Genomic DNA, 16815 nt, shown 5'->3' with positions numbered 1-16815 from the left:
GTGGATCAAATTAAATTCTCACCATCACATTTTTTCCCTCCAATTTCTTCAGTTGAATACTCAGAAGTTTTCCAGTAAGGTAGAAATAGCATACCAAGGGGAACAACAGTTGATGGGGGCACTGGGCTTAACACTGCCATGACAAACTGTAGCAATCAAAGAAAACACTTCTTTAACACTGAAAACACATTCAGAGAATATTCGAGGTAAACACACATGACACTGTTAATTTGAGTCATCTGATAATCAGGTAGCTTAAGTGATGATATCAATAAGTCATGAAAAGCAGGCGATGCCTAGCCTGATTACCTTTGTTTCTGTGGAAATATTTTCAAAACAGTGAACAAGCCTGTAATACATTATCACCAAAGTGCACAACACAAAATGCAGAGTAACACAACAACTCTCAGATGATGCAAAAGTACTGTGATGTAGGTACTGTCACTGCAGGAAAGGCATAGCATTCTTGTGCCACAGTTCCATTGCATTCAGTGATCTCATACATGCCAATGTGGTTAACTTTTTGAATCGCAAAAGTAAATTTTAATGTTTATAGCTGCTAAATTATGAAACCAACTTTGTTTTTTTTCCTTAAATGTAACTATAAACACTTCTTTCTGAGGCACTGGAAAGAGCCTCCAAAAATGATTGTAACATAACATGTATGGAACTTCATCAAATAATAAGATGATAAAAGTGCAGCATTTCAGTGTCCCACCACCAGAAGAAGAGGCTCCACAAAAGTTTGCCCTCTTGTACCAAATGCAAGCAAACACTTAACTCAACATTTTTACTTGTCTTGATCGTATAGATTTTTAAATATAGAATTATTGGTTTCAGCTTCGCAATAGCCATCTTCAGACTCTGTCATTCTGCTGCACTGCACCAATCACAACAAGTAAAAATAACATTTCTCTAATTTTTACATATTATGACTTGCTGCAGGGCAGCAGAATGAGAGTGTCTGAAGACGGCTATTGGACAGCCTAAACCAATCATTCTATTCAAAAATCTGTGCAGCCAAGACAATTAAATAAAAATTATGTACATCACGACTGCTCCCCAGATTGTCATTTTATGCCAAATTCTGTTCACTTTACTCAAGAAAGCTTTGTATTTTTATCGACTGACATATTCAGTGTTCAAGAAAGACAATGTTGCACAAAGAAATTTATCTGCATGTGTTGCAGCACAGGTATTGTTATACTACGTTTCACATCTTCAGCAGACGGCAGTGTTCCCTTGTAGACCTCTTGTTTTAATTTTCCCCACAGATGAATGTTCAGAGGCGTTAAAGTTTGGTGGACACATTGGCGATTTTGTGTTTCCCAGGTGACCAATCTCTTAATGTTTTGTTGATAAATTCTGTAATTATCTGCGCAGAATGGGCTGGACATCTGTCATATTGGTAGCACATGGATTGTCTTATGTTAAATGCAATGTTTTCTAATAACTGTAGCAGCTTATCAAACAATGGATACTTCAGTTGTAATATCAACAATATTAGAGAAAAGGTTACATTGCTGCTCACCTTGAAGATGCCCCTCGAGTTGCAGATTGATGCAACAAAAAGGCTGATACACATTATAGCTTTCAGCCATTGCCTTCATCAGCAAAGAAAACACACAAACGTTCACACCGCACACACACATCATCGCTACCTCTGGCAGCTCTGACCAGATTCTGATTGGAGTTGCCAGTGGCAGCAGTCATGTGCATGAGGTGTGCTTGCTTGTGTGAATTATGTGTGTGTGTTTTTTCTTTTCTGAAGAAGACTTTGGCTGAAAGCTGTAATGTGTATCAGCCTTTTCATTGTGTCTGTCTGCAACTCAATAGGTCATCTTTATACTGAGTAACAATCTATCCTTTTCCTAATATTGTTGCAGCAGCATATCAGTTACAAACTATAGATAGTTGTGGCTATTTGGAGTCACACCAATAAAACAGGGACAAATGATGTGACCCTTGAAAGCTAATCACCACAAACTGACAGACCAATGTCACTGTTTTTTTTTTTTCCACTCCTCTCAGAACGTGCAGTTATTCAACTGCCCAACAGTGCATATTGCAAAAGCAGATTTGCCGTGGTTTGTAAATGATGGTTATTTGCAGCTAATATCTTGGACATGACTTTGCAACTTCTGTAGACACCATCTGGAGAACTGTAACTGTACTTGAAAGTCACTGAATGAAGCTGTTGATGAAATACTTGTAGAATATCCTTTCAGCTGATGTTACTTGCACAACCAGGCTGCCTTGAAGTAATGTGTGGATTGAGTGTTACTGCTGCTAAAATGTTAGTTGTATTTCTCTCATCAGCTGTGGTTCTTTTTTGTTCTTAAATTTTATTTTTTGCATTTTTAGTCTCTTGAATCTTTCTATAAAATTTGGAAAGACAGATTGTGAGAGCTTGAGACTATCAGGATACGTCTGAGCATACAAAGGCACAATCCTACTAGCAGTTTGGTGACATTCATCATATACGAAAACAATATCCAGTTTTTGGCTGTTGAATATACTGTGGAAATCTGAACAGCTTGATGAGCAAGTCGCCTGATCAGCAGAGCACAGACTGATGGGTTTCAAATGCACAGGTAAACAATGAGTAATCCCTGAATATCTGCTTGCATTTGGACATTTGGTACAGCAGAGCAGACATTTGTGGGATCTTCTCCTGATGGCAGGAGAGTGGCTGGTGGTGCTATTACCTTGTTTCTATTTGATCAAGTTCCAAGTGTTACATCACTGAAATCATCTTCAAATGTTCTTTCCGATATTACAAAAACAGTGAATTGTTTCACTTAAAGAAGGAAAAAAAGCAGCTGACGATTCTGAAGATATGAATGTTAAAAATTACTTATCAGTAAATTCAGCACACTGTCCACTACGGCTTTGAAATATTGCAACTCAATATACTTACTCATTTTGTGTAGCCTTGCCACAAAACTGAATAGTTTCATTTGAAAAAATAGTTTTGATACCTGCAGCTTAGGTTTTGGTATTTTTTTGAGCCCAGTGTGACTGTTCCTGAGAGTCAAAATAGATTAACAAAATCTTTAGTGCATCACAAAGTATCTAAAGTGAACTACATGCCTCATACTATATGTAGATTTGAGGAACCCATGCTATTGCAATACCACTGAGGCTAGCTGTTCTAAATTCTCTCATTTCTTATTCAACTGAATAACTCTGAGGCTCCAACTGAAAAGGTGCAAACGTTCCAGCTCCTGAAAAACCACTTTGTGACTAGTATTAGTGTGTGGCAGAGCAGGATGTGGATTCAGTCTGCAAAGATTCTAATTTTTTTCTGGAGAGGGAGGTGAGCTAGTGGAGACTGTCAGGAGGTGGGGAGGGGGATGGGGAGTTAGATGAGACAACAGCCCTCCCCTCCTCCTTGGAGGGAATGCCCTTCAGTCTCCTTGAATCTCCCAACTATCCACTGTGGTGGTAAATTTGATACACAACCAGGCCATCCTATTTTAAGTGTTGTTTAACAGCTCTGTTGTGAAAGAAATAATTGTCATGGCTGTATCTCTCATAGTCATAATTTACCTCAGTTCTTATCAGTGATCCAGCAATTCATCCGAACATATCAAAGCCTGAGACATCATCGTATGGTGGCTGCTGCTGTGGCTGGCCTCCAGGGCCCGGCTGCTGTGCGCCCCTCTGCACACCCACTGGACCTCCTAGTTGCTGTTGCTGCTGCTGTTGCATTTGTCCTAGCACTTGCCTGTACTGTGGTTGCTGTGCAGAAAGTTACAAAGTCTTCAGCCTGTCAATCCTAACACTTCTAAGAAACTAAGCTTATTCTTTATATAACAATTAAACAAACATTAAATTTATCAGGTGGCAGCAGGTTAATTCCCACAAACAAAAAACACAAAAGTATTAATTTCTGGAATATGGGCTGCTTCACCTAGCTGTAGAGAGGAAAGAGTTGGAGGAAATAAGATAATCAAACAACGGAAAATCCAGGATAGAATGCAACAATATGAGGAAAAAAGTTGGTACTCACCATATAGCGGAGATGCTGAGTCACAGATACACACAACAAAAAGACTCTCACAGTTAAAGCTTTTGGCCATTGGCCGTTGTCAACAATACACACACACACACACACACACACACACACACACACACACACACAACTCACACAGACGACTGGAGCCATGTGTGTGAGTTGCATTTGCATGAGTGTGTGTGTGTGTGTGTGTGTGTGTGTGTGTGTGTGTGTGGGCGCACACACTATTGTTGACGAAGGCCAGTGGCCGAAAGCTTTAACTGTGAGAGTCTTCTTGTTGTACCTATCTGTGACTCAGCATCTCCGCTATATAGCAAATAAGATAATGTAGATTTCCACCCAGGGTGCAGCTGAAAAGTTAACATCATTTGTAAACTTGTGAACTAAGTAAATGTTATTGTTTATATTTAAAAACAAAGATGATGTGACTTACCATACGAAAGCGCTGGCATGTCGATAGAACACAAACAAACACATGCATACACACAAAATTCTAGCTTTCGCAACCAATGGTTGCTTCGTCAGGAAAGAGGACTTGTGTCTGTGTATGTGCGGATGGATATGTGTGTGTGTGTGCGCGCGCGAGTGTATACCTGTCCTTTTTTTCCCTATAAGGTAAGTCTTTCCACTCCCGGGATTGGAATGACTCCTTACCCTCTCCCTTAAAACCCACATTCTTTCATCTTTCCCTCTCCTTCCCTCTTTCCTGACGAAGCAACCATTGGTTGCGAAAGCTAGAATTTTGTGTGTATGTATGTGTTTGTTTGTGTTTCTATCAACCTGCCAGCGCTTTCGTATGGTAAGTCACATCATCTTTGTTTTTAAATATATTTTTCCTGTGTGGAATGTTTCCCTCTATTATATTCATCTTATTGTTTATATTAATAGAGATGTAACTAACCACACAGCATGGAGATAGCATTTTGTATTTTGTGATGGTTTTAGAAGTAAAATCTAAGAAACCATCAGTGTTCTTAGCACAAACTTCTGATAGTTTCCTAAATGCATTATGACTGATTGAATATTTTCTCCGGAACTCTTATAAGAATTTGATAAAAAGATATGAGAAGAATTGGCTGTTATCAGTCATCAAAATAAACTGACGAGACCAGTAGTTTAAGTTACAGAAAACATACAGTAATGTGAAAAGGGCATATTGCTCCGCACCACATAGAGAAACATAGAGAAGGTGTCTAGTATCAGAGACGCATAGTGCAAAAGACTGCTAAACATCGAGGCTTTTGGACAAAAAAGTCTTTCTTCTGAAATAGAAAACACACATTCATTCACAGAAGCACAATTCACACGCACATGACCACTGTACCCGGCCACTGGGGTCTGACTGCCAGGACAGGGACAATGGCCATGTGTGTGTGTGTGTGTGTGTGTGTGTGTGTGTGTGTGTGTGTGTGACTTGTGCTTGGGGAAGAATGTAGTGTGTGTTTTTTATTTCAGAAAATGAACATTTTTGTCAGAAAATTTTTCATTGCAGCTCTCCGTGACTCAGCACCTATTCTTCTCTGTGGTGAGTAGCTATCTATCCTTTTCATACCGTACTACTGCGTATTGGACTTTCCATTGTTAAAACATACACAACACACAGGATATTTCAAAAATTATGATCCAATTTCAAAACTCCATATTTATTGATAAAGACATGCTACCAACATTGTATATATTGCAAAATACTCACAAAATCTGAAGAGTTTTAGCTATGCTACAAATGCTCTGTGTGTCCACCAGCAGCAGCAAGATCATCATCTAGATTATTGCTAAGTTCGTCATAAACTTTACACTATATACCTACTTTTACAGAAGTTGTGGCAACTGTTATTCTGTTCTTCACTTCTTCTAGGTCACGAGGTAAAGGGGAGGTGAGCACACTTTCTTCACATATTCCCACAAGAACAAATTCTCAGGGATCACATCTGGTGATCTTGGAGGCCAAAAAAGTGTCTTGGGGGTCCCATGTGCCCTGTCTGGTGTTGAAGCACAGTGACATTTAGAAACTGATGTATGTTGTTGTGCCATTGCAGTGGAGCTCCATCCTGTTGGAAAATCAAGTCATCAGACTCCTGAAGTGTGGAGAAAGCCAGCTCTGCAGCATTTGAAGATAGTTCAACACTGAATAGGGCACATTGGGTCCCGAGGCACTGCCCTGCATTTTTCTCCTCCAAGATTGCCAGACCCTATACGATATTTTCTTGTGGGGATATGTGAAGGAAAGTGTGTTCACTTCCCCTCTACCTCGTGACATAGAAGAAGTAAGGGACACAACAACAGCCACCATAACTCCAGTAAAAGCAGATACATCATGTAAAGTTTATGACGAACTTAGCTACTGTCCAGATGCTGTCTGTACTGCTGCTAGTGGACACACTGAGCATTTGTAATTGCATGGTTAAAACTACAAGATTTTATGTGTATTTTGCAATCAATCCCATGTTTGCAGTAAGTTTTCGTCGATAAATAAAAATAGTTTTGACTCTGGTCATTCTTTATGAAGCACCCTGTATTACAACATGTGAAAACTACTTTAAGTGCAAAACGAAGGTGAAAATATTCTGTGATTTAATGTTACTGCTACAGATGTCCAACTGAAAAAAAGCTTAATTTATAAAGTAAATAAAACCTGTACCCAACTGGAATTTAACACAGACATTGGAAAGAAACCCACATATACAGGGTGATTCGCGAAGATATGCAAATATTTTAATACGTTATTCTACAAGTAAAACTAAAGAAAAAGTTCATATAAACATAGGTCTGCAAATGTTTAGTTTAGGAGTTACAGCTAATAAAAGATTTTGCTGAAATTTAGCAACTTCGCTAATATGAAGCCATCGCAAAACTGTACAAAGTTAAAGTAAAGTACGATTTCCATTTATTTTATTGTTATTGGTCTGGTGAATCTAATGAAACATGTCCCAGACATGTATCTGCAGAAGTTTTCCAGAATATCCAGAGAAGCAAGATTATTATACAAGTAAATTTGTTTACTCTCCATTAAAAATGTAGAAACATTTATGTCATTGTTGGCAACTGTTAGTGAGTTGTTTCAGTTGTTTCCTAACCTTGAAACGAGTTAGTTTTCAATATTGTTCAGTGAAAGAACATAATAAGAACAGTGTATTTAAGTGAAGTCACATAGTAACTGTTTTTGTTTTATAGATTGTTTGTGAAATAGGGATGCCTTTCAAATTTACGGCAGAGGAATATGCCGATTTGGCAAATGTGATGGTAATGCTACAGCTGCAGTTAACGAATATTGCATACGTTATACCTGCTCGCATTATGAATGCAACAGACGAAATTAAGAACAACCCTGTGAAACTGGAACAAGCAACAAAATCTGTTCATACATATGTAGCTAAATGCATTGAACGCGGTGGAGACATTTTTGAATATTTATTGTGAATGTACTGTGAAACTGTGTGTACACTGTGCAACTTCCTTAAAACTGAGCTTGGTTTTTTCTGCTTTAATATGAATTCATGTGTGCTATGGTATTAATAAAAGCAGATTATGTGACACATTCATACAGTTTCTGTTGTGGGTTGGCAGGAGAGCCAACACCGGGTTACAAGAGGAAGCCAAAAGGCACGCGTTTTAGCTCATGCAGGCTGGCGTGAGGTCTGGAACAGGACAAGGAAATTAGAATTTAGAAAAAACGGACGTAGCTGGTGGAATACTTAACTTTAATCCATAAATGGTGAACGTCGGTCTTGACAGTACATTATTACAGTATCAATAGTAACTGGTACTGGCGCCTTGCTAGGTCACAGCAAATGACGTAGCTGAAGGCTATGCTAACTATTGTCTCGGCAAATGAGAGCATATTTTGTCAGTGAACCATCGCTAGCAAAGTCGGTTGTACAACTGGGGCTAGTGCTAGGAAGTCTCTCTAGACCTGCCGTGTGGCGGCACTTGGTCTGTAATCACTGATAGTGACGACACGCGGGACCGACGTATACTAACGGACCGCGGCCGATTTAAAGGCTACCACCTAGCAAGTGTGGTGTCTGGCGGTGACACCACAGTTTCAGTTAATGTTATTACCATCATTTTTCCAAAATTAAGTTCTCTACTACTTATGTTGAAAACTTTGTGCAATTGTCTGGAATTTAAAAAACAAACTGAGCCAATTAGTTAATAAATTAAAAATTTTATGAAATTACATCTTTGATTCTCTGGATGTTCTGGAAAACTACTACAGATACATGTCTGAGACATGTTTTATTAGATTCACCAGATCAATAACAACAAAATATATGTAAATAATGCTTTACTTTAACCTCGTACAGTTTTGTGATGCCTTCATATTAGCAAAGGTGCTAAATTTCAGGCAAAATCTTTTATTATTAACTAAACATTTGTGGACCCATGTTTATATGAACTTTTTTCTTTAGTTTTACTTGCACAATAACATATTAAAATATTTGCATATCTTCGTGAATCACCCTGTATATAATTCTATATGCTTGTGATACAAATTTCACTTGGTCTATACAAAGCATAATGTCTATAATATAACATTATATTACTAATCTTATTCTTGGCCAATTGAATTGCAAGTCAAACAGTTTTCACTAGTAACAAAGATTCATTTCAGACCACACGCTGTCCATGTACTGATTTTCACATGCTCAGACTTGATTCAGCTCTGTTAGATAGTGTTTCATACTGGCAGTGTCGTTTTACTTCCCAGTAAATGCAGTACCTTTTCACCTGCCTGCCATGTTAAATAAGAGGAAAAGGTCAGAGTTTACATAATTACAGTGTGCTATGGAAGAATTAACATACCTGCTGCAAAAGATGACGGAGCCCTGGGTTGTTAGCCATTCCAGTTGGACGCATCATTCTTTGTTGCTGTTGTTGCTGCAGGACTTGTGGTGTCATCTGCCTCTGTTGCTGCTGAGACATCTGTTGTAGCTGAGCCCGCAGCTGCTTCTGCTGCTCTTGCTAGAGAAATTAACAGATTAAAAATTAAAACTAAGGTGTTTTCACAGATAAGAACAAGGAATCTATGAGACTAACAAGTCCCAAAAAGTGGAATGGGTACAGCTGCATTTAAAATATGTAAAAATATATTTTGATTTGTGGCTTCAGTTGCCTAAGACTGCAGTTGTGTGTGTGAGTCGCGTTTTCGTGTGTGTGTGTGTGTGTGTGTGTGTGTGTGTGTGTGTGTGTGTGTGTGTGGTCTATTTTTGATGAAGGCCTTACTGATCGAAAGCTTTATTTGTGTCAGTCTTTTTGTAGTGCCTATCTGTGACTCAGCATCTCCACTGTATGGTGAGCAGCAACTTTCCTTTTTATAACATTGTTACATTCCATCCTGGATTTTCTACTGTTTGAATATATATTGACTGTAATTTCAAACTGTGTATTGCGTAATATTCAGATGTTTGCATAAATAAGTATCTAAATTCAGGAGGTATGTGGAAGGTAACAATATAATGTTCTGCATTTATTACAAGAAGGTGGAGCAAAATATAAATTGACCTACATATTTTTCTTTCATCAGCAGCTTTTGATTTTTGTCATTTACAGAGCACATAAAGAATTCCAATACATTAATATTTGTCTGTTCTGCACTTTCTTTCTTGTTTTTCAATAGCTATTTATTTTCTGCTTTGTTTTTACCTCCTTTCCTCTGTGTAGTACTTACTGATCCTCTTGCAAGTTTCTTAACCTATGAATTTTTCAGGAAGGTTCTGTTTGTTGCATAATACAGTTGAGATTGTAAGAGTTGTCAATGTGAAAAAAACCATGAGTATGAATATAAATCAGGTGAAATGAAGAAATATAGCCTGAATGTTTCAGCGCAGCATCTCACAAAAATTCTAAATTAGAAGGTAAGAATTAATAAGTGAGCAAAATTCCCAAAGGAACTATGATAAACAAGATTCCTGTTTCGGTCTGAAGATGGCCACTACCTGGTCGAAACTGGTTATACAACTGTGAAATGCTCATGTGATTGTATCATAAAAATATCAAAAATAAAATAATATAGTATAATATATAATCAATCATTCACTTAATCTCCATGGACAGCATGTCATTTTTTCACGTAATAATGCCATACCTATGTACTGGTTAACATTTTCCTTAAGGTTACCACCGAATAATCAGTACATCATGTGGCAATTTCAGTTCAGAACAAATTGGTGTATTCGCACTACTCAATATTTCCCTCAAAAAGATAAAAGAATTGTATTTGTTGTCAATTCCCATGAGAGATTATAATGATCTGTTATCAGCTACTACTTTCTTACATATTGTTTTTAATAATCAGATGTAGCACCTGTGTAAGATGCTTACAGCTCCGTGGTGCCTACACTATGTACCAATAAAGTTCTCAAATTCCATACATTTTTCATAGTTATTACTAAAAATTTGGAAGAGAATTTCACACTGGTGAGTAATCTGGAATTTTCAAAAACTGGTAATGAATATGGATTTCTCAAAAAGGCAGACTTTTTCTGTGGTTTTCTTTAGGAGTTCTAACTCTTCTTTATTAGAAGTGCTCATTGGCCAGGGGTGTAAATATGCAAAATGGAAACAATGGAGGAAAAAAGACACACCAACTGTATCACTTCTCATCCCATGTTAAAAGAAAAAGAAATGCTAGGGAAAGAGGAAAATAGAGGGAAGGTAAAGAGAAAGATGTATAGATTTTTATTGCAAATCAAATCTTTTTCAAATTACTCAAGAGTATAAATGTTTCAGAATGTAACCAAATTGCTAATTTTTCCACCAAAAACAAGCAAAGTCTGAAAATATAACTGAACGATAAAAAAAATCTACTCACCAGGAGGAAAAAGATGAAAACACATAAGAAATGAAAATGTGCCCGCTTTCAGAACCAGTGGTTCTTTCATCTGGTAGAATGATTAAAGGGAAAGGAAGAGTGAGGAAGGAGAAGAACTGGTGAGGTTCAGGCAATGAGGAGAGTTATGGAAAAGTTGCCAGAACCTCAGATCAAAGGAGACTTCCAGGCAGGGCAAGAACAAAAGACTGATTGTTGGTGCCTGCACCAGACAAGATGTGAAAACCTGAGAACTTAAAGGTGGAAGATAGGGTAATAAACAAGACAGACATTACTGGAAAAACATCACACAAGAGTCAACAAGAGTGTAAAGCTAAGTGCACTGTACATGGTAGACAGGCAAGGGGGAAATAGACAGGTTGGAAAATAAAAGATACAGAAAAATAAAAGGGAGTACAGAAAAGGAGCAGTAACTGAGACCACAGAAATTAATATAAATTTAAGACAGGTGTGTGATGAGAACCAAGCACATGTTCTAACATCAGTTCCCATGTGCGTAACTCTGAGAAACTGGTGTCAGGAGGGGGAAACCAGATAGTATGTGTGGTGAAATAGGTAATGAGGTGATGACTATCATTTTGTAAGCATGCTCTGCAACAGGATATTGCTTGAAGCCAGAATACACCCCAGTCTATGCCCATTCATCTTAACTGATAGCTTGGTGTCAAACCAATGTAGAATGCTGAATGATGTTTACATACCACTTATTACACAATGCGTGTCATTTAACAAGTGGCTCTCACTTTGTTGGTATATGTTTTGCCATTACAAGGCTGGTATAGGGGCAAGTGAAAGGGTGGATCAGGCAAGTCTTACAGCAGGGGCAGTCAAGGGGTGGAGTCATAGGATAGGAAAACGTGTGTGGAAGGAGCATATGGCCTGACCAGGACATTAAAGAAATTGAGGTGATAGGAGCGGGATGGGAGGGGGCACACCACCACCTCTTCCTCCTCCTCCTCCTCCCCATTCCCACCTGTTTAACATGTACAATGCACTTAGCTTTCCCCTCTTATTGATTCTTTCATGTTTGGTTGTCCCCCCCCCCTGTAATCTCACTCTTGCTTTTACCTTATCTTCCAGCTTTAAGCTCTCTGGTTTTCAAGTCTCGTCCAGTGCAGACACCAACAATCAATCTTTCCATCTCATCCCATCCGGTAAGTCTCCCATGACCCAGGGTTCTAGGTTACTTTTCCCTAAATTTCCCCATTTCCTAAACCTTGCCAGTCCTTTTCCTTTATCCCTCTTCTTTTCCCTTCAATCCTTGTGCCAGAAGGAGCCACTGACTCTGACAGCTTGTGCATTTCCGTACCTTTGATATGTTTATTTACACGCATCTCTGCGAGAACAGACAATGTCGACAATCCACAGCTGTATGAAATACAGTAGTTCAGAATTTATTAGCTGACATTAGCTGGAAGAATCAGTGGTAGTTAAGCTGTGCTGAACTCTTCCAGTCACAGTCTGAATTACGAGGTATGATCGAAAAGTAATGGGAATTTTTGAATTTTGCAAGCTTTATATATATAATTTTCAGTTTCTTGTTGGTACACATGATCCTGATGTATATTTGCATTTTCAGTTGTCTTGAATATTTAGTTTAGTGTTGACAGTTGAAATAGTTACACGTGGTTTCGAGTGCTCGGTAAATTTTTATTTTTGATAAAGGTGGATCCAAGAATTTCATTTAAATTTTGCTTGAAAATAGAATAAAGTTCAGCATCACATTCAAAATGTTGACTGTGGCCTTTGGCAAATCAACTACAAGTAAGACAATAGTTTATGAGTGGTATAAACTTTTGAAAGAAGGTCGAGAAGATGCTGAAGACGAACTTCCCTGGACACCCTACCACATCAATTTCTGACGACAATGTGGAAGAAGTAAAGAAAATGGTTCTGGAGAATCGATGAATCACCATCAGAGATGTTGCTGATGATGTCGGCATATGTTTTCGGAGGTTTTGGGCATGAAAAGTGTAGCAGAAAAGTCTGTTTTGAAATTCTTGAATTTTGATCAAAAATGACATCGTGTAGACATCGCTCAGGAATTACTGAATGAGGTCAACAATGATCCAGAACTTCTAAAGAAGGTTATAAAAAGTGACAAAACATTGGTACATAGGTACAACATTGAAACCAATCATCCCAATGGAAACTGCCTGAAGAGTCAAGACCATAAACATGGGAATAGTGCACCATGAGTTCCTGCCTTATGGTCAATATGGAATACTTTTTGGAAGTTATGCACCTTTTGCATGAAGCATTCTGAAGAAAACGACCAGAACTGTGACAAAACCGCTCGAGGAAACTGCATCATGATAATGTTCCAGCTCACACCTCAATGCTCGTTCATGATGTTTTGGTAAAAAATGAAATTGTTATGTTGCCTCAACAACTGTGTTCAGCTGATATGGTCACCTGCTGAGACTTCTTTCTATTCCCGAAGCTGAAGAGAACTACGAAAGGACATCATTTTGCCACCACTGATGAGATAAAAAACAGGATTGCAGAAGGTGCTGAACACCACAATGAAAAATGAGTTCCAGAAGTGTTACCAAGACTGGAAAAAGTGCTGGCACAAATGTAGTATATATCTGAGGGGGATTACTTTGAAGGGGACCAAACTGATAAATAAAGATGCTTTAACAAAAACAAAAAATCCCATTACTTTTTTATCATCTCGCACCAGAGCTGTTCACAAAAAACTACAACAAAATCATACACTACAAGAATAGCCTCACATGTACATCCAAAAGTGTGAAATAAGTAGCACTTGCTTTTTAATGAAACAATGAAAACAATCAATTAGATGAGCAAAAAATCTACTCACCAAGTGGCGGCAAGAGAAAACACATATAAAAGTTAAGGAAATGTGCAAACTTTCAGAGCCAGTGTTCTTCCTCCTGGCAGAAGGGTTGGAGGGGAACTGGCAGAAGGCCTGGTGGGGACAGAAAAGATGCTGTGTTGTCCGAACAAGACACAACCAGGGCAAAAACATCACAGGCGCAAAGATGCGAGCTGGTTCCAGTGTCATAGAGACTTGCCATTTGCACAAGTTCCACCAGCACAATGGGTGGCGCTGAGGATGAATGTATCAACTTCGCCTCGGCTAATTGCCAGCCGAGTACAATCTGCCGATGACCGGACGACAATGGGCAGAAGCCTACTTGGAAGAGAGAAGAGCAGCTCTCAGCCACTTGGTTTAAGATCATTGTCCAGGGCTGACTTAGACAGGGAACATCATTTAGTGAACTCTTAGAAGTGAACAGAGTGTTGTTGTAATTGCATTTGCTACGTACTGTGAAGTTTACCTATGATTATTTGCACTTAGCCATTGAGGGCTTTTTTGTGTTATATTACATGCAGTGTTGCAGACACCATTATTCAACAGGTCACAAAGATAAGTAAAACTTTTTAACTCATTTGTGTGACTTTGTTACTAATCTGTTGGAGTGTTTTGAACCTTCGTTCTCCTATCCTGTTACCTGACCCTTGGGCATAGCTGTGTAATAATTGCAGGAAGAAATTGTCTTGGCAGTGTACTGCACCAGAAGCCATTTCAAGAACTCACAAACTCAGCCAACCATAACTACAGTGGCAACTTGGCCTCCACAGCAGTAGCGACAAGGCCTTTATGAAACTGGCAACGATGGTTTACAAAAAAAGGGATCAAGGCAAAGGATTGGTGAGGTTTAGGAAACGGGTAGGGTTACAGATAAGCTGCCCAGCACTCCACGTCAGCGGAGACCTAATGAACAGGATGAGAAGGAAAGAGTGATTGCTGGAGACTGCACCAGATGCGGTTTCCATTTGGTTCAGTCCCCAACAGTCAGTCTTTCCTTCTCATCCCATCCGGTAAGTCTTCCCTGATCCAGAGTTCTGGCTGATGTTTTCCTAATTCTCCCCATTTCTTAAACCTTCCCACTCCTTTTCCTTCCACTTCAATCCTTCTCTCAGAAGAAGGAACCTCTGGCTCCAACAGATTGCATATTTCCTTAACTTTCATGTAAGTCATCTCCTGCCACCACTTGGTGAGTAGATTAATTATCTATCCAATTATATTATTTTAATTTTTAATAAGTTTTTTGTTATTAACATCTATTCTGAATTCTCAGTAGTGCCTCCACCTGTAATTGCAGTACGAGTTTAGAACATATTCCATCTATATTCTCATTTTACTTGAATTATTTAATTCTACAGGGTGAGTCACCAACTATTGCCACCTAGAACAACTCCGAATGTATGATATTAGCTGAAAAGTTTGTGAGACAAATGTTGCATGAGACAACGGGGCCATAATATGACATTGGTTTTATTGTTGCTAGGTGAGGTCGCGTCAGAGATGTGAAGGTCAACCTTTTTTTTTCCTTACTTTCTGATAGCGGCTATCGAGACAACAAAGGTCACAGAGGTGGCACGAATGTCCATTTACACATTTACAGAAGGTGTTCGAAGTTATGACCATTGGTATCAATGCAGTGCTCTCTCGTATGTCGTGCAAATAGTAAATATTCACTGAATACGGCGTATCCATCTAACATGCCACCGACATGTAAACACCATTCGATAGTTCCACATTACAACATTAATAGGAACAGTAAGACTAGTATCGTTGAATCAAGTGAATGTGAATGATGTATCCCTACGAAGAACAAGTCGATATGCTTCTCATTTATGGAGAATGCCAATGAAATTCAGTGAAAGTAGAGACATATATGCTGAAAGATATCCTCAACATACTCACCCTACATGTTGTACATTTAAATACATGTATGATAAATTGCGAATAACTAGGTCTTTAATGCATTGGACACATATCCGGCAAAGGAAAGTTACTAATGAGGAAATGGAAATTGGTATTCTTGCCACTGTAGTTCAAGATCCTTGTGTAGGTTCGTGTCAAATCGCAAGGGAATCTGGCTTGAGCCAGAGTAGTATTGTTAGTGTTCTGAATCGCCATAAATATCATCCTTACCATATCAGTGTCAACCAAGAATTATCTGGTATGGATTGTAACATTGAATTCTGCCGAAGGACTAAACTTCAGATTCAGAGGGATGATACATTTATTAATTTAATTTTATTTACTGACGAGGCTACATTCACGAACCATGGAAATGTTAATTTGCATAACATGCATTATTGGGCAACTGAAAATCCATACTGGTTGCGGCAAGTTGCACACCAAAAACCGTGGTCAGTGAATGTATGGCGTGGGATTCTGGAGGACAGAATTATAGGCCCCTATTTCATTGAAGGAAATCTTAATGGTAGGAAGTACACCACATTCCTGCAATAAACACTAGGTCTGTTATTGGAAGAAATACCTTTAGGAACAAGGAACAGAATGTGGTATCAACACGATGGGTGTCCAGCACATTTTTCGCTGATGGCTAGAAATGAGTTGCAAAGGTAATTTCCAAATCGTTGGACTGGGCACGGAGGAGATGTGTCGTGGCCGGCTTGTTCGCCAGACTTGACACCTCTGGATTTTTTCATGTGGTGATTCGTAAAAGACATTGTTTTTAAAGACGTTCCAACTACACCTGAAGATATGCGAGAGAGAAATGTCAGAGCATCTGCTTCTATAAGTGCCGATGTGATAAGGAATACCAATCAATCCATGATAAGAAGATTGCAGCACTGCACTGATGCCAATGGTCATCACTTCAAACACTTTCTGTAAATGGACATTCAAGCCACCTTTTTGACCTTCATTGATCTTCAAAGACCTTACTGTTACACATCACTGGATTTGTCTCAATAGCCGCTGTCAGAAAATAAGAACCAAACTATAGCATCCCATTTAAAAAAACAAAGCTGCCCTTCATATCTCTGAAGTGACCCCACCTAGCAACAAAAAATGAACATCATATTATGGCCCCCATTGTCCCATGCAACTTTTGTCCCACAAACTTTTCAGCTCCTATCATACTTTTGGAGTTATTCTTGGTGGCAATAGTTAGTG

At 38.7% G+C, this 16815-nt stretch overlaps 1 protein-coding gene across 5 annotated transcripts in view; it reads right to left on the bottom strand.

Moving 5' to 3' along the window:
- The window catches only part of LOC126412360 (mediator of RNA polymerase II transcription subunit 25), a 152926-nt gene that overhangs the window by 8756 nt on the left and 127355 nt on the right, over positions 1 to 16815 (bottom strand). For all 5 annotated transcript variants that reach the window (XM_050081919.1, XM_050081920.1, XM_050081921.1 and 2 more), the window contains 2 exons: positions 8825 to 8983; positions 3553 to 3744 (listed from right to left, as the gene is read on the bottom strand). In XM_050081919.1, the coding sequence (XP_049937876.1) occupies positions 3580 to 3744; positions 8825 to 8983 (324 nt within the window). In that variant the 3' untranslated portion in view covers positions 3553 to 3579. The remainder of the gene's footprint in view (positions 1 to 3552; positions 3745 to 8824; positions 8984 to 16815) is intronic.

Source organism: Schistocerca serialis, chromosome 7, assembly GCF_023864345.2.
Source record: "Schistocerca serialis cubense isolate TAMUIC-IGC-003099 chromosome 7, iqSchSeri2.2, whole genome shotgun sequence".
Lineage (NCBI taxonomy): Eukaryota > Metazoa > Arthropoda > Insecta > Orthoptera > Acrididae > Schistocerca > Schistocerca serialis.
The sequence above is the reverse complement of the archived record's forward strand: the minus strand, read 5'-3'. Positions and strand labels throughout refer to the sequence as shown.